The 18646-nt window shown below is 35.9% G+C and overlaps 1 protein-coding gene across 1 annotated transcript in view; it reads left to right on the top strand.

Annotated features, from left to right (window-relative positions):
- STK26 (serine/threonine kinase 26) overlaps positions 1-18041 on the top strand; it is a 32920-nt gene extending 14879 nt beyond the window's left edge. The window contains exons 3-12 of the mRNA XM_074882302.1: positions 1336-1566; positions 8448-8504; positions 10188-10296; positions 10390-10547; positions 13044-13229; positions 13880-14028; positions 14715-14808; positions 15293-15355; positions 15447-15583; positions 16123-18041. Coding sequence (XP_074738403.1) covers positions 1336-1566; positions 8448-8504; positions 10188-10296; positions 10390-10547; positions 13044-13229; positions 13880-14028; positions 14715-14808; positions 15293-15355; positions 15447-15583; positions 16123-16147 — 1209 coding nt within the window. The 3' untranslated portion in view covers positions 16148-18041. The remainder of the gene's footprint in view (positions 1-1335; positions 1567-8447; positions 8505-10187; positions 10297-10389; positions 10548-13043; positions 13230-13879; positions 14029-14714; positions 14809-15292; positions 15356-15446; positions 15584-16122) is intronic.
- Positions 18042-18646: the final 605 nt, after the last annotated feature.

Raw genomic sequence — 18646 nt, 5'->3', positions numbered from 1 at the left:
GAAGATTTTCGCATCTATTTGCAAGAACACCAGTGTAAAGATGTTTTCTGGAGTTTCATGTTGATACTTGAGTATTATGTAGGGTAATCTGTGCATTGGGTTGAATGTCTGCTTTTGCCAGAACTGTCACTTCTGCTGATTCTGAGTTCTGTAGCGCAAGAAAGATCTAAAGAAAAGCATCTCTTCCCTATTTTTAAATGTTGCTATTGAATCAGAGGGCTTTTTTGGGCAAAAGTTACTTGATCAGAGATTGATTTGTGCAATGAGTTGCTCAGTTCTGACAGCAGTAATGTGTTTAATTCTGTTTCTCTGCAAAGCATGGACTGTTCTCTTAGCATGTCTGTCTTAATTCTTAAAAACACTTTTCTGTAAACTTTCTTACTGTGGTCTGAAGTTTTGTGTTCTTATACTGTGGAGCAAGTCACCTGTATCCTTCAGAAGTCACTGCTGTGGTTTTTGGATACATAAGGTTCTCTAAGCAGCCACGTAGCATGCTTTAAGGGAAAATGAGAATTCGCTTCCTTTTTGTTTCCCTTGTGGCTACTTGAATGGAGCTGAGAAATTTAAAATATTTGTGTAATAATCAGTCTGCTGATTTTTAAGAGTAGTTAATCAACCAGGTGTCCTCAGCAGTGCTGTGCTGCCTAGTGCTCTTGCTCCCCTTTTTAAGGCATGCTTGGGTGATACCAGCCAGACCTGATCAGTACCCCCGTTTCAGTACTCTGCTCCAGCCTTCTTATTCCTTCTTTGAACATGTCTCAGTCCCTTTTGCTCTGCTTTCTGTCAGCACTTGTAGCAGCCCTGGAGACACCTGATCTTGCCAGGTCTCAGAATCTGCGGTGAATACCAGTAGTGCAGTCTTCTCACAACTAGCTCCACGCTGCATTACTTGATAGGATGCTTTGTCTGCCCAAGGCTGTTGGCCAGGTAGGAAGCCCAGTCTTCTCTGCCTGGGTGGTGATCTTAGCGCTTCTGTGCCGGTAATTGCATTTCCCCGTCTTCTGAATCACTGCACAGATACTAAAAATATTAAGAACAGCTCTATTCTTTCATTTTAAAGGGTTGTTATGTGGGGAAATGAAATGAGGTTTGTACCTGACTCCCTTCCTGGTGAGGCTCATTTACCGTTGCCATAATTGCATAATGTATATTCTGTAACTAATAGCTGGATTAGAAGTTAGTGTGCAGGAAATAAATTTATCTGATGCGAGCCTTCTAGTGATGATAAATCTGGATGATGTGTTTCTTGGGAAGAAATGAGGGCTAATAACTTGGAAGTAAATTAAGTAACTCATATATCTTTTTTTACTCCCCTTCTTTTTTTTTTCCTTCTAGAACCATAGAGCAGACCCAGAAGAACTATTCACAAAACTGGAACGCATTGGGAAAGGCTCCTTTGGTGAAGTCTTTAAAGGAATTGATAATCGGACACAGCAAGTGGTTGCTATAAAAATCATAGACCTTGAAGAAGCAGAAGATGAAATAGAAGATATACAGCAAGAGATAACTGTTTTAAGTCAGTGTGATAGTCCTTATGTAACAAAATACTATGGATCATATTTAAAGGTAATGTATATTATTGCACAAAGATTTGCTAGCACATAGTTACTTTGAATGCCACTAAGAGAAAATTCTAAAATTGGGGAAGAGTTATCGTGCCAACCTGATCTTTTTTTGGTAGGTTTTTGGTTTTCTTTGAACATAGCTTTTCACTTTGTTTTGCTCCTTTTGCTGCTTGCTCTTTGAGGCTGGAATTTGCACAAATAGCTAGAGAATGAACAGAGTTGACAGAGGATTCTTCTTGCCATTGCTATTGCTTTTGGACCTTGGTTTTCTCTCCTTCCTCCACAGTCTCTAGCACAATTTTGTGGCCTTTCTGGGGAAGAAAAAAATACTTTCATAGCTATAGAAACAAAAACCTTTCTCTGGTATGGAAAGACACCCTGCACAGTGTAGAGATGTGTTAGTAATTATGCAGCATAGTAGGCCTGAGACAAAGTAAAACTGACATCAGCAGAGTTATGTAACCAGTGTGTGAAATGTTATCTAAGGCATTTTAAAAACAAACAAACAAAAAGGAAAACCTACAGAAATACAAAATGTTGAGTAAGTTTTTTCAACTTACAAAACTGTCTAGGTATAATCACCTTAAATGTTGTTTAAATGATCTGCAATGCATGCATATTTTAGGTGATTTTAAAAAAAAGTAAAACCCTTTAATAAAAGCTGAAGTATTAACCATAGTTTGGGGGTTTTTTGGGGTTTGGTTGGTTGGTTTTTGTTTGTTTGCTTGGGTTTGGGGTTTGTTGTTTTGGGGGGGTTTGTGTGGTGTTTGTTTGTTTTTTTTTTTCCTCCCCGTGCATTTCTGACTCCTTAAGATATAGTGGGTTTTTTGACATTATTCTAAAGACAGATCTCTGAGAAATGTTCCTGTGTCACTTGTGCTGTATCTTTAGTGATACTGTAAAAGTATTTGCAGAATTTATTTAGTAGTGTCCTTTGTAGATTTGGCTTTTTTCCTCCTTAAATTGCCGAAGTACTCAATTTTTAATATTTTCATGCTAAGTGGGTAATTTAAGTTTCTGTACTCCAAATACTAAGTTCTCATTTTGACCAAGATAAGATGGCTATGGTGGCTTTGCTGTTTACTTGGTTACTCAGTATTCTGTGGGTTCTTCGTGCTGAAGTGAACACACAAGCTGTCACTGATGTCCCATCTTTCGTTCTTGTTACTGGGCTCAATCAGTGGGATTTTTGTTTTGTTTGTTATTAAGTGATAGAGCTCTGAGATGTAGTAGAATTTACTTTCCCGCATCCTAGTATATTAGAACAAGATGATTCTTCTCAAGACAACTTTGAATTCAGCTAGGAATGTTCCCCTGGAGCAGTGTATAAATGGTACTGCAGATCTAGACATGATCAGTCCTTTATTTTTTGTGAAGTCCTAAATATTATCCTCCTGGGTATCCATTGTTTTAACTTTGTGTTGTAAAAGCTCAGTTGTTTGCCTTGAAGTACAAACAGGTCAAGGTAAATCTTGGAAAGTGTTTTTGCTTGGCAGTGGTTTTGCTTAGAAAAGTGTTTTCTTAAACTTCAGAATTAAACAATGATTTCAGCAGTTGTAAACGGGGAAATGAAACCTTAATTTGGTGGGGATTTGTTTTGTTTGGGGATTTTTTTGAGGGGTGGTGGGTGGAAAAAGCTTTATAAGTCATGGATTGAATAGGGAAAGAAAATAGACTTTTCATTATTTACAGCAACATAGGTACCATAAGCAAAAAGGGTATTGCAGATCTGCCTAAGTGTGTGTGCATCACAGCAGTTTGGCCTTATTATGCAAGTCTTTCACTTTTTACCCCTTAGATATAGCACTAATAGAATAACTATACTTACATAAAACTATCCACTTCTAGTTAGGGGTTTTTATTTCTTAAAAATTCCTGGCAAATATAGGATCATGTTAATGCTGCAGTACTTTCTTCACCGCTGAATTCTTTCCATTTCTATTCAAAATGGATAAATTCTGAAAGATTAATGCTGATCTTGTGTTTACTTTTCACACTTCTGATGTTTTTGGGGAAGGAAAATTTCTGTGTGTGGAGCTTGGGGAGGTGTTTGTGGAATTTTGGTTACTTTCCCATTCCTTTGAGAAATTCCTCTTTAAAAAAAAATCAACCCCCAAAAAACTAAGAGGTTCACAGGAATGTTTTTTCATCCCAGACTAGATGATAGGTAATTCTACTGCTTGCTGTTCCCCAAGTAAATAAATAAAAACATCCACAAATAAAGGAGTACTTTCAGTTCTGTAATTAAAAAATAAATAACCGTTTAAGTAGTATTTTGGCTCTAAATTTTTCTTAGGCTAGATTTATCCTTGCCTGCTAATACTAGATCTTTCACCTTGAGATTCCTCAGGGGAAGGAGTGTATTAGCTTTGTTAAATGTGCAAAGAATCTTTTATGCTGCCTTTTCATTTTAGTAATAACAGGTAGTTTGAGAGTTGTATCTGTCTACTTTTTTTTAACTTAATTGCTATAGCTTTTGACTTTTTATTAGCTATTACCCTGAGAATGGCTGTCAGCTTAAGTATTTAGCTGTGTAGTACTTCATTCAGGATTTAATTTCTCTATACACTCTAGACATCTCTTGGAAGCAGTGAAATAGGTACAATTGGGTACCAAATGGCTGTATAATTAAAGGTTAAAGAATATTGAGGTTAAATTCAGAAAATTAAGACGTCTTATTTCTTACAAAGCAAAGTTCTAGGCTGCAGAGATTAATAGTAGTTTGCTATGTATATGACTGGTACAAAGATCGCATTCAAAGTGGTCCCATAGGTTTGTTGATGTATACTTAATTTCATATATAAAGATCACTGAAAATACTCCTAGAAATACCTTTTTAGATAGTGGCTAAAAAGAGCATAAACATACAGTAAATAGAAGGTATTTCAAAACCTAAGAGGGTTTTTTTTTCCTTTGCATCTTTATTTACAGGAAAACAAAACAGTTGAGCCAGTCTGCCCTCTTTCAGATCATACTTATGGAATAGAAATAGTTTACTAAAATATAGTAATGATACATGTAGCTTTCTATGAAGCTCTAGGAATGCCGTTAGAAATCTCTCAAAGAGACTTAGTATTTTCCCGACTATACCAAAGCAAGCCCTCAGTGCAAAGGCATTCTGGTTGCGTACAACACTTACTGATATTTCTTAGTTGAGTAATCTAGATCTGCTTTAAATGTTTAAATTTGATAGTTTTTACTTTGAACTGCAGCTGAGACCTTGTGTTGGCTTCAGCTTTTTCATGTGTGCCTCAGTTCACCCAGTTGAACTGTAGTGGAACATGTTCTGTTCTAACTTATTCTTGGTTTTTTAACCAGTGTTAACTGAGCTTTGAATAAGCAGATGGTTCTTGTCATCAATTTGTAGTCAGTTTCCATTTTTCCTCCAGTAAGATAGCATATTTGATAATTAAAAGTTGTTTATGACTAAAACGTGAAAGAAGATAAGTGTGAGGGTTTTCTAATTGCAAGCGTTTCAGCTGAGAGATTTTATTTTTGTACAGTCTGTTCTACATACTCTGCAGCTTTACAGTTTCCTCGCACTTCAGGATGCAAAGCCAGCCTTGTGGCTGATCGGGATGGAGTGGCCCAGTCTCAGGGAGCCTGGGGCTTCCCAGCTACACGCAGGCACTTCCAGATGCTCCTGCTGCTTAAAAGGGGGAGGGGAAGAGTGTCTTTATTTCAATTACTTGACTTACTAATTTGTAACTTAGTCAGCTCAGCTGATGCCACGTAAGATACTCTTCTGTTCTGTAGCCTAGCTGCTCATTAGCTACAGTTTGTACATCTGACTTGTAAATGTGATCTTAAAAATATGGACAGTCCCTTAATATTTTTACCTAGCAGTGCAATGTTATTTGTCTGTTATCAGATATTTTACTCTTTAACAACCTTATCATTAGTACAGAATGGCAAGGTCTTCTTCCTTGAGGTTCTTGAGATAAGGCTGATGCCAGTTTTCAGTTATTGTGACACAAAAAGGTGCAATTTGGGGTACCCATGTATCTTGAATTTTGGAGTTTGAATGGGAGTTTCCCACTGAATTAATCTTAGAGCTTAGATATTAGTAGTTTGTTTATTAAATTTTCATTGGATATCTGGCAAGTTCAGTAGCGTTTTCTAAACGTACTGGTAGCTGATGTACAAGCATATATATAATCAAAGAATGCACAATAATAAACATTTGTGTATGCTAGTAAAATGTTTTACCTTTATATCGTGTCTTTCACAAACGCATGTAGAATTGTACAAGCTTACAGGTGTATTAACACAACTTCTGTAGCTGTAAGATAATGTAAATCCTGATGTAGTCTGTAGGTGTTCATATTTTGGAAGGTCAGGATCTAAATTTGTTTCCTCGTCCTGTATTGCACTTTGATTGCAGTTAACATCGCATCTCAATAAATAAAACATTGGTTGTGGAGGGTACCCTTGAAAGTGATAGTGCGTAGCAATGCAGCAGTGTAAGTTACGTTAGCTAAAATGAGTGTTTTCCTTAAGCCTAATGGCTTGTTAAAATGTATTACTACCTTATCAGTTCAGGCAAGAAAAATATTTTAAGTATTAAAAGTTACCCTAGTTCTAGCATGTTTTGGTTAGGCTAATTTGTGAAGCTTGATAAAGTACTTGAGCTGTACTTTCCATCTGATCCCATAGAGATGGATCTTCTCTTGATGACTAAAATTTCATGATTGTTTTCCCTATTTGTGCCATCTAGCTGAGGATTTCAATATCTATCTTGTGTAACTATTACAGCCACCTGGGCTTGCTCTTCTCTTCTGCAATTAAAACAAGCCTGAAGTTATTCGCAGTTTTTCAAATTTGAATATGGAGAACTATAGCAGCATCCAGAGACTTCCATCAGAATTGTACAGCACTTTGTGCAGCAAAGCTTTGTGACAATCTAAAGATACTGTTTGTTCTACATTGTCTATTTATACTTGATTGACCCAAAATAGCTAGGAAAAAGGTTGTTCACGCCTGGCTAGAAAATATCCACACCCGGTTACAGTGGGTAGTAGCAATTTCTTTGAGACATTATTTCAGAAACACAGTACTTACTCATTTTCACCCTACACTGTTTTCAAGTAATAGTCAAATCCTCCAAACATGTCTGGTAACCACAATGTTTGTCTTAAACTGGAGTTCCTTGCAGATATTCTCAGCTGACAAAGTTGGGCTTTATAAAAACTTCTAAAATTAGCCAGCCCTTTCCTGCTGATCTCATAATATTGGAATAGACTCTCATAAATGGTGTGGGATTTTAAAATTCAGTATAAATCTAATAGAGCACACTTTGTTAGGATAATTGGATGTGGTGCTTTCAGAAACTGCACCTTTATTTGTTTATTGAGTGTTCTTTAGATTTCTGTCCCTAGTTAGGCAATAGGGTGGGAAAGCATACAATGTAGAATGCAAGAGGCTTTAAAAAGTACTTCTATCATAAGCTTGTGCTCTGTTATAAGGAACTAGCACTAGTAAATATTTGCTGGAGACTTAAACAGCTTGTGTGGTACTTCACCAGGTCTGGTTCAGTTGAATATTTTTAATAACTTTTTTATTTTAAAAAAATAAATGTTTTTATTTGTAGAATTTCTTAAGAATAGTAGCCATAGATCAATATTTGGGTTTCTTCTGAAATGTGAGGGGATTCTGAGGAAATACCAGAAGATCCCAGTTTTGAAACATACAGTCTGTAGATCTGATACCAGATCTTTCCAGTTTTGTTTCTGTGAGCCAGCCACCTTCTGCAGCTACATACCAAGGGCAAAGTCAGCATCTCGAGATCGGTAGTAGAAGAATTTGTCAGTTCTAGTATTCTAGTAGTTGAGACATCTCCACAAAGAAAGTGCAGAAGCTCATGTGTTCACAGGGGTTGAGATTCAAATAGCATATAGTGAAGGAGTACATGAACTTTGCAATTTTACTGGAAGTAATGTTAAAAAAAAAAAAAAAAAGGTCAGGTGCCTTAAGTCATACTTTTTATTAAACGATATCGCTCTGATCTTTGACCTTTTAATGGCTGATTTCAAACTTCTGATCTGAAAGCTTCAGAAACCTGAACGTTTTTGTAGGGTTCCAGGTTTGGCAGTACCTTTTCTCCAGGCTGGTGGTTGTTGTGCTGATTTGTATCTCAGGATCGGAGCTGACCCTATGGTAGCAGACATGTTGTGTGGTAGGATGCAAGTCCTTAGGTACAAGCATATTCAAGGGCTGTCAGTTCTCACTTTTTGCTGGATCTGACAACTTGCCTTGGAGCTTGTGGACATGTTAGATAAACACTTGCACAATTACCATGTAGGTGAAGAGGTACCTAGCAGCTACCTCCATTAAGCTTTAAATTTCTGTTGTCTTTGACGCATGTTCACGCTCACTCTCTTGCTCAAAAATAATTTTAAGTTCTGAGTATTTTTCTCAGATCAGAGGTGTGGTGATGTTACAAGGAAGTTTCCTATTAAATTTGTAATGCTTCTGTATCACAAATGGATGGAATTAATAACTGTAATGCAAAGACAGTCTTTTGTAATAATTACAACCTTACATTAAAACACTTAGTTTAAACTTAAAGCACCACCAAATCACTTCTCAAAGTTCCATTCCTTTAGGTGGAATCATAGATAGCATTTAGCGGAAAATGATTAGTGGTGGGGGAGTGGTGGTGAGGTTTTTTTGTTGCTTTTTTAAATACAGAAGTCAAACTTTAATTGATATTTAGACATCTTGCACAGGAGCTGGGTGATCATTCTACAAGTAATTACATGTAACTTGGTGATTAATGGGACTCTGCATTTACATTTTCCTAACAGTATGCTAGTAGTCTATTAAATTTTTTTTTTTTTTATGGCAGCCTTGGACTCTAACAACTCATGCCTTCCTTTACAGGGCACAAAACTATGGATAATAATGGAGTACTTGGGTGGAGGGTCAGCTTTGGATCTTGTAAGTATATGATTATTTTTGCATTATAAATCTAGTGAACCTTATTTCATTGTGCTTTCATATCTCTTTATAAAATCTAGTCCCTAGAGGCAGCTGATATTACATCACTACTACACATTACACATTGTAATGCTCCAAAAAGTGTGAGTTTGAATGGTAGTTCTGTTGTACTGAATTGATGTTGGGTTTTTTGTTTTTACTGTTTGTCTCTAAGCATTAAGAAGCATCCATTTGTTCTCAGTCAAATGTAAGGCAATTTTTTTTTTAGTATGAAAAGTACTGTTCTTGCTATATGTGGTGGGTTTTTGGGTTTTGGGTTGTCTGTCCCCAGTCCTCTCCCTCCAGTAGAATTTATTACACTTGAATAAAAAATGTTTCCTTTGGGACTGGTTCTCAGGAATGAATGAAGTGTATGCCCACAGAGTACAGCTAATTTTAACTGGTTAAAAGGTGTTGGGTTTTCCATTTTCAGGTATTTTCAGTTAAGCATGAAAGTGCCTTTTACTTAAGATAGTGTAGCATTCATGAAGGATGTAGCTTAGAGAGTGCAGGAGCACAGTCCACTGTATGTGGATGTGGTTTCCCCATACTTTCAGTACAACTTTGCCTCAGCTGTAAAGCAGAGACCCACCCTTTCCTGTAAGATAATATAACTCAGTCTTTGTGTGATTCTGAAGGGAAAATATCATGTCTTCAGTATTACAGAATGGTGTTAATTATATATTTGCTAGCAGTGGTCCTGTCTGCAAGAGCTGAAGTATGTGCTTAACTTCACAAATCTATTTAAACTTCTTTATGAAATTACATCACATCAACTCAGCTACAGGAATGCAAAAGCATAGTAATTATGTGTAGCATGTAGTAGTCTGTAGCTCTGGAACATAGTCTTTTTGAGAAGGGCGCTGTGAGGTACTTACTCTTCAACACTTTTGAGTAATTTATAGTCTTATGTGGAGTGTCAGAAATGGTGAAATAGCTTTTACTAGTGACAATTGAAACCACTCAACCTTTAGAAGAATAAACCTTTTAAGTTTTGCCTCATTTGCCTCACTTTGCCATACCATAATTTCATGGTGTTCTCTGTTTCAATGCCATGTTGTTGGTATTTTTTTTTTTACAGCAGAATCACCCACCTTCATTGCTTCTGTTTTATTTGCATAGCTTTCTAATGTGCAAAATTTACACTTATTCCATACTAGCAACTTTATAGCAGCACAATATGTTCTTGATGCAACAGCAAGCATGGAATCAAAAATGCTGGAATGAGGAAAAAAAAAGCATCATTAAATTTAAAACCCACAGTCAATAGACTGATTTATTTTGAAATAAACTGAGTTTCTTAATTCACTTAATCTAAAATGCAAAGTTCAGTCTGCCGTGTTTGCTGTCTATAGGAAGCTATAAATTTGTGGAAAGTTAGTTCTAGTTTTTCATGTGCATTGCACGCTGAGGGGAGTGCCTACTCTGTATATGTTAGAAAAGTAACAGCACTTTCAGTGTATTATCAGTAGAGGAGAGGTGATCGTTCCAATGGCACCTATTTCTGATAGAATGTTGACATACTTCGTTGAATATTTAATGAATCTTGTTAGTTCTTTAAAAAATACTTCAAGTCTAAGATGTAATTAAATCAATAACAAGGCAAAAATTAGATACAAGGCGAAAATTGTTTTTTCTCTAAAGCTGCGTGCTGGCCCATTTGATGAGTTCCAGATTGCTACCATGCTAAAGGAAATCTTGAAAGGTCTTGACTACCTACACTCAGAGAAGAAAATTCACAGGGATATAAAAGGTGTGTAACGTTTTAAATGTTACTTTGTTAAAGCCTTTAAAAATCATAAGGGCAGTATTCTAATTTAGATATTATGTTATTTCCCCTTGGCAGCTGCCAATGTCTTATTATCAGAACAAGGCGATGTTAAGCTTGCTGATTTTGGAGTTGCTGGGCAGCTGACAGACACGCAAATTAAGAGGAATACTTTTGTTGGAACTCCGTTTTGGATGGCCCCTGAAGTTATTCAACAGTCAGCGTATGATTCAAAAGTAAGTATGAGAGTAGAATACCTTTTCTTTGTATCTGCAGATCAAACAGAAATGCCATTTCATGTTTGTGTTTTTAGCTCTATCGGTATGGAGAAAAAAGTAGATTTCAAATAATAAAATCAAAAGTATGATTAAATTGTTTTTATACAGTAGTTACATGTCTCTGTACTCACCTGCAAGACCCCTGCAAACTCACCAAGTAAGTTGATGCTTTCATGTTAAGATTCTTTCAGAGAAATGCACTGGATGCTTTCAGTGTTGTGGGTGGGTTGGTTGGTTTGTTTTTAATTTCAATTCAACCTTTCGCATTTAATTCAAACAGTAATCAAGCTCTCACAAATTAGAATGCCACCAGAATTTACAAGCTTATTTAAGATTGTGGCTGAAATTTTACTCTCTTCTCAGATATGCATAAACAGCTCTGGATATAATTTCTTTAATGGTATTTCTGAGGACCTGTGTAATGCTGAAGATTTTTAGCACAGGTGTGACTGATCTTGAGAAGGAAAAATGTAACTTCAACTACAGGATGGGTAGCCGTGGTAGCATTATGGTGCCTTGTCCATTTCTTTGTCATGGGAGCTGTTGATGGATGACAAAGGAGAGTTTCCCTATGTGAACTAGCAGTAGGAAAGCAGATCTCCTCCATGTTTTTCTGAGGGTTGGGAACTACTGCTGGAAATGATAAGGAGAGAACAGTCCCCTCTTCTCCCACGTGTATACCCACAAGATGACCTAGAGCGTGTGGTTAGTGAAATGACAGTGTACTTTGCTGGCATTGGACTTTCTACACTCTGTAGATGCAACCTTAAATAGCAGCAAGAAATCTAAAAATCTTGGTACATGCAAATAGTAAACATCTAAGTGTACTTGTGCACATAAAGAAAAGACTGTTGAATATCTGAGATGTCTTGAAGTTATTCACACTCCAGGAGACTTTCCCAGGATCATTCAGACTTGAAGGAATTTGTGTACATTTCACAAGGGTTCTTGCTGATAAGGAGGAGTATGTTGGAGTTCTCATGTTTAGGGTTTCAGTGGTGCAACTGTAACGTGCTCCCTCAGGCATTTTGGAAAAGCACTCTACCCTGCTTTAAAAATGTGTGTTGTCCAGTTGAAGTGAGGATAATTCCTCTTCTGCTTGCTCTGTGTATAAATCAGCTGTACAACATACTCCCAGCAACCTAATCTTTTGCCTTCTGTATCTCCTCAGTATGTTGCAAGAGCAATGCCCTCTCCCTTTTCTTTCTATGCCAGAAGTCTGGTGGGAAAGCACAGAAGATGCAAGCCTTTGGTAGGACAGATTAAGAGTTTTGGACAGGATACACTTCAATTTCTAGACTAATACTGATGAATATTTTGACATCCGTACTGAATTTTAAACTTTCTCCTTCTCTCCCTACTTCAAAATGACAGAAAATAAAATAGAAATTCATACATTTTTGTAGTGACAGAGATTTATAAACCCCATCTCTTTCAAAACATTTTGCTCCAATATACAATTACTGGTTATGATATTTCAGTAGTAAATAATGAGCTAGTTTAATTCTTCAATATTAAGTGCAGGTATTTTAGTTCTTACAAATAGTAGAGGAATATTGGTGAGATGCAAATCATAACCTTTGTTTACTCTATGGGAAACTTTGGTTTATGACTTTGGTGCTGAGTGTAGTCAACCAGTGCCAGCCACTTTTTAATGAGAAACACGTTTAGTGACCTTATTAGCTATTGTAGCTCATCTAAAAAGATGCAAGTAATGTATATTTCACTTGGGAAGAATCTCTAAATTGGAAAATAATTTTATAGTTCATAAGATATTTTGATGCAAAGACAGAATTTTTTTATAATGCTTACCTTTAACTAAAACAAGTACCACTTCATTATTCTTCAGAAACTTACACTGTGAACTTGGTGTTTCAGGTCTAACTAGTTGTTGATAATATCTAGCTAAATTCATCAAGCAGTCTGTTAGGAAAGAAGTGATCACCTGCTGGATTTGATTCAGCTCTCTGCCTTGTTCCTTTAGAGTGAGGTGTCAAAGAAGGTTGGATTCCTTAGTGCATCTACAGTTTAAAAAGTAACACTGGTGTGCAGTTTTGCTATCTAAACAAAATCTGAATTAGACGTAGGAAATTTGTGGCAGCTTGTAGTTCGTTATATAGAAAAAAAAAATCAAAGGAAGGTTAATGTTTCTGAAACTTTTGCAAAAGCATGTGTATTTAGGTGCATGTTTAACTTGCTGACAGTGTTGCAGCAGTGACAGTGTGCAGCAAAAGTGATGTTTTAGATGTTTGTCATTAAAGACTGATTAAGTCAGCCAGGTCTTTGGGAATTATATTCTTCAAGTATTAGAAAGGAATCTTTGTGCGTTATCTATTTAGACCAAAGTTAATTTTATTATATAGATGCAGTATATGTGAAGATTTCAGTTATTAAATACTTAGTCATGATGATAGCCCTTAATTTTTTACTAAAAGTAACTTTTCCCTTTCTCAGGCTGACATCTGGTCATTGGGAATCACTGCTATTGAACTAGCCAAAGGGGAGCCTCCCAACTCTGATATGCATCCGATGAGAGTTCTGTTTCTTATTCCGAAAAACAATCCTCCAACTTTATTAGGAGAATTCAGTAAACCTTTTAAAGAATTCATTGACGCATGTCTGAATAAGGACCCAACATTTGTGAGTAGATATATATGTGTGTGTGTGTGTATATAGATGTTCTGGTTTTGTTTTCTACTCTCTCGTGCTTGTGAAGCATTTTGCTGGTGTAGTGCAGCACAGCTGATTGAAATAATTTTAGAAACTATACTCTCCACTGTAAATGGTGATGGTGCTTTTTAATAGCTGTGTCTCCATCCTAGTCTTTTTTGTTTGTTTGTTTAAAATACTGAAAGGAGGAGGGAGAATGCTGAAAGAAATGGTGGTGGCAGAGGCAGCTCCCTAAAATGCACTCAAACCTAGGATAATGTCAGAAGAGAAGCTTTAACAGAGGAGAAAGTCTTGGATCTTTTTTCCAGCAGAACTTTTGCTGTCTGTCTGAATTCTGCTTACAAGGAAATGTTGCATTGGAGAATTTTGATTAGTCATTTTCCTGGGTGTGTACCTTCTCGCATAGAAGGATAAGTAAGCAGTATAGTCTGTGTGTGACTTGATCATATTTTTAGAGTGCTTGTAAATGTGGATTACTGGCTTTTCTTGACTTCCTGTTTCACTTATTTCCTGATACTGTATGAGTTAGCTCCAGAAGTCAGTTGTCTTACTATATCTTCCCTATTAACATTTAAAATGATTGTTAGCACAACATTAAATATTTGAAGTGTTTCTTACAGCGCCCTACTGCAAAAGAACTTCTGAAGCACAAATTCATTATGAAAAATGCCAAGAAGACTTCATATCTGACAGAACTGATTGATAGGTTTAAGAGATGGAAAGCAGAGGGACATAGTAGTGATGAAAGTGATTCCGATGGTTCAGATTCGTAAGTTTATTTTCAGTTTCTTCTCTTTTGGGTTTGTGTGTTTTGTTGGTTTTTTTTAAATAATGTTACTGAAGTAGGTTTGTTGCAGTTTCTCTCTGTAATTAACTCCTCTTCTGTACATCTGTCTCTGTTCTATATTTTTTCATTGGCTTCTTTCAAGAAAACCCCTTGTATGAACCTAAAGACTAACACATAAGTCAAGCTATGCACTCATTATCTCTTTAAACTTTTTATCTCTGAACTCAATTTCAGTTCTGTTTAAGTGCTATGTATTTCCTAGTCTGAGGCTAGTGGTTATACCTAAAACAATGAATCACAATTAGGAATATTGCAGAGCATGGTTGAGGTGTATGAAGAAGTTTGCACAATGTCTGTGGAACAACATACATTCTGTAAGTCTCTTGCTTTTCTGGATATCAGATAACTGTTCTAAATGGGATGCCATGGGAGAAGGTAAGCTTTATGAGTAGATAACATCTGTTTGCTTTGATCATATTTCAATTTATTCAGCCTCTGAAGTTGTTTGTTTTTTTTTAAAGTACAGCTAATGTTTCAATACACATTTTTCTTTTTATTCTAAGGAATACAGAACTAATCCATATAGATTTATTATGTGTGTGGGTTACTGTGCTAGCTTAGCATTATGTTGTGGCTAGTATTATGTACATTGTATCCTTTTTCCTCAGGGAGTCCAGTAACAAAGAAAATAACTCTCATCCTGAGTGGAGCTTTACTACAGTTCGAAAGAAGCCGGATGCAAAGAAGCTACAGAATGGGACGGTATGTACAGTCTGAAGAGTTCTTCTTTGAGTGCTGAGTTTGAAGCCAATTTTAAGGAAGATGGTGATAAAACTTAGCAGTTGCTCAGTTTTCCTAAGAACTGACTATCCTTTTGTAGTTCAAGAAATGATGCTTGTTAGTGATATTTCATATGCCCATGTCAGCCTTAAATACAAAAGTTACTGCATGCTAATAGATCAGTATCTGTTCATGGAGATGTGAATTTTAAAGACTCATATAATATTAGAGAGGAAAACCTGAACTGTTTTTCTGACAATATATGACATTTTCAGGTATGTCATCAGGCATCTGTTTCGACATCATGGAACAATTGTTGATGTACTGTGTCTTCATTGTTTTTGTAATGTATTTCAACCACTTTGTTGAATTTAACTGAACTTTCAAAATCACATGTGCTATGTTAAATGCAGAGTATACATGGTACAGGAATACGCTAATGTAATCCTTATTTGTTAACTTTTAGGATCAGGATCTTGTTAAAACCCTGAGTTGTTTATCAATGATAATCACACCTGTGTTTGCTGAGGTAAGTCTTGACTTAAAAAAACTGCTTTGAAAGTATTACACAAGTGTCTGATAACTTTTACAAGTTTTATCTGTTTTGGTTTGCTACTCAGCTCAAACAGCAGGACACAAATAATGCTAGCAGAAAGAAAGCAATTGAGGAACTTGAGAAAAGCATCAATATGGCAGAAGCAACATGTCCAGGGATCACAGATAAGATGGTGAAGAAACTTATGGAGAAATTTCAGAAGTAAGTTAAGGAATTTTTTGTATGCATAGTTTAAAAAAAAAGTTTCATTTTAAAATAAAAATTTTAAATTAAGTACTTATCCACAGGAAAGGTTAGTTGACACTGAACTTCATATGTTGGGTAAATTTGAGTAGTTTAGTGATAAGTGAAAGATCTGCTATGTCCAGTGCTTTAAACTTTTATCTTTGGTAGTTATACGTAACACTTCTGTTTGAGTTTTGAGACTAATAGTAACAATTACTGTATGTGTTTGGTCTTCTAGTGCTGCAATTCTACTGTAGTTGTTATACTTTGCTTCCTTTTAATTTAGCCTGCAATTTTGGCATAAGCATATTTATAGCCAGTAAGGGAGCAGGATAATCTTTAACATATCTTTCTAGGGAATATTTTTCTTGAGAATGTCACTTCTGGTGGTTTTTTCCTACGAACTGTTGAGATGAAGGCACGTACTAGTTTAGTGATGCAAAAATAGTTATGCGCTGTTTGCCAAGATGAAACGATAATTAACAAATTTCTTACTTGCATTTTTTTATCTGTAGATTTTCTGTTAATGACTCATCCTAAGAAACTTCACATAATTAGACTGCTGTTTCGTATGGACCCAGTGAAACCCACCAAAACTACTTCAAGCTTGGCAGTGCTTAGCTCATGAGCTCCTTGTGCCTTTTGGATCTTTGCAACATATTGATGGTGATTGAGGATTTGAAAGAACCTACTCAACTATTTTGTGGCAGTGCACATGGTTTTATATTTTCAGGAAATTATTTTGTAAAGAACAACTTTTAATATTGTAGTTTCACCTGTTTAATCTGATAAATGTTGAGGTGCAGTTTTGCTTTTAGAAATAACCATTACTTTAGTTAATAGAAAGTGCAAGTACAGTATGTTTTGATGCTATTTTGTTCCTGTACATGGGGATGTACAGGTCTTTTGTATTCATGAGTTAAACTTTTGTAAATCACTAACAAGCTTCAGAGAAAATAGCTTTTTCACAAGCGTATTCAAAACATGTAATGTAGTGGCAAGGGTATTGCTGTAGCACCTGCTTCAACCAGCATATATTTATCGTGCCCTGAAAAATAAACCTGCAACAGTATCTATTATAATTCTAAATTGGTACAGTATTTTAGGCAGCTCTATGATTAAATATATTTGAGAGCAATATGTCAATAGTTTGCAGGTGATATGTAGCAACAGGTATATCCTGATGTACAGTATATGTATTACCTTTTAGAACAGGTTTTGAAGTAGTAATTCAATCTTATATCATCATGGTAAGAAAATTTAGAGCAATACAGTTGAGGGGGTGGGGCTTTTGGCAATAATGGACAAAACCTGAAGTCCAATTTAACTTAATTTAATTTTTTTCCTCTGAGTATACATGCCTGGGTGGAAGGGAGCCAGAGAAGCCGAGCGTCGCATGATACATACCTCACAAGCAGGTATAAGTGTAACACCAGCGTTCTGTGTGGTGGTGTTGTTTCTCCTGTAAGATATTTATACGCATTTTTGTTCTTAAATACATTAAATACAGTACATCAACATAATTTGTTTATAATTTTCTGAAAATGTATTTTAAATATGTATTTACCAGTTAATATGCAAATAACTGAGTTATAGATATTCTTTCACGAAAAGGTAGTACTGTGCAGTACGGAGTGAATTTTTTTTCATAAAAACTAGGTAAGACTATAAAGTTGCTTTCAGTTATATATTTATGGTACTGCTAGATGGGTAATATCTTCTCTTCTGTTTTTTTCCCTTTTTCAACCCAGTATGTATATTATGCTGAAGTTTTGAACTGGGATTGTTTTTCAGTACTTAGCTGTGGAACTGTTGGTGTAAATTTATTTTTGATAAAGGCTGGGTGTGTTTATTTTATGGTTCAGACCTGCACATTTTGTTTTTGCACAAAAGTCATTTTAAAGAATCTGAAATATATCTGCCAAATATTGAAAAAGTAATGGTGTGCAAGTAAATACTGCATTTTTAGTCAAATGTTGCCATTACATCATTTTTATATAAAGGACACTTGTGAGAGATGGTTGGTTAGATATGCCAAGGACAATTATTTTCAATGGTGCCTACACTGTAAAAAAAATTACTTTTAACTCCTTGTTTTAATTTTAAAAAAATGTTTCTGTTTAAAACTTTCATCTGCTATATAACTGAAATTCAATTAGAATTTATATCTGAGAAAAAAGTCTGGAAATAGTTTTTGAAAACAATAATGTTATGGATTAAATAAATATTTTTATAAATGTAAAAGCAGCAAAAGTTGTAAATACAGTTGATCTGAAGCTTTACAAAATAACTGCATCACAGAAACAAATTGTAGTGCTCCTCTAGCTTCTGTAGTTGTTAGTCTTGTAAATCTGTTTATAGATGAAGCTTATTTCAATGTTTTGGGGGGTTTTAAATGGTTTAAAAATAAATATTTAAGTTCTGTAAACTTTCATGAGCTTGTTCTGTTGTGCATTTTATTCTGGATGTTAGTAGATGTGCAGAGGTGTGGATATACCTCTTACAAACTTGTGTTCTAGTTCAAGAAGGGTGTTCCTTGCACAGAGTTGCATGGTTGCTTTGAAAAGGTTTGGGTCCCCCCCATGCTGTTCTTGTCCGGATGACACCTACCAGCTGCTACGCCACAGGGAACGGATGATGCAGCCCCAGGGTTCAGTTTGATTCCATCCCTAAAGAGGAGTCTTCAGGATCTGTGTGCTCAGACGAACACGCACGCCAGTGACAACATGGTAGAGATGTCAGAACACTCTGACTTCATTGTGAACTCAGCACTGTGGAGTGAAGGTACAAAAAGGCCTGTGCCACAGTTACCTCGGCTTTCACTTCAGCAGTCTCAACCCAAATCTCATTTTAAAGAGCTCTATACAAATTTCTCAGAATTAAAAACCTGTTTTTACTTCCATGTCACTTCCCTAAAGATGTTCTTTTTATGTGGGAGACCCAGGGGAAAGGTGATGGGAATTCCTCCTGAATTTTGTAACTGGTGGCTCTGCCCTTTTGACACAGGGTCTTTAATCTATGCAACTCTATAAATGATTC

Source organism: Strix uralensis, chromosome 13, assembly GCF_047716275.1.
Source record: "Strix uralensis isolate ZFMK-TIS-50842 chromosome 13, bStrUra1, whole genome shotgun sequence".
Classification (NCBI taxonomy): domain Eukaryota; kingdom Metazoa; phylum Chordata; class Aves; order Strigiformes; family Strigidae; genus Strix; species Strix uralensis.
Note: the sequence above shows the minus strand (reverse complement) of the source record. Positions and strands in the feature narration are given on the sequence as shown.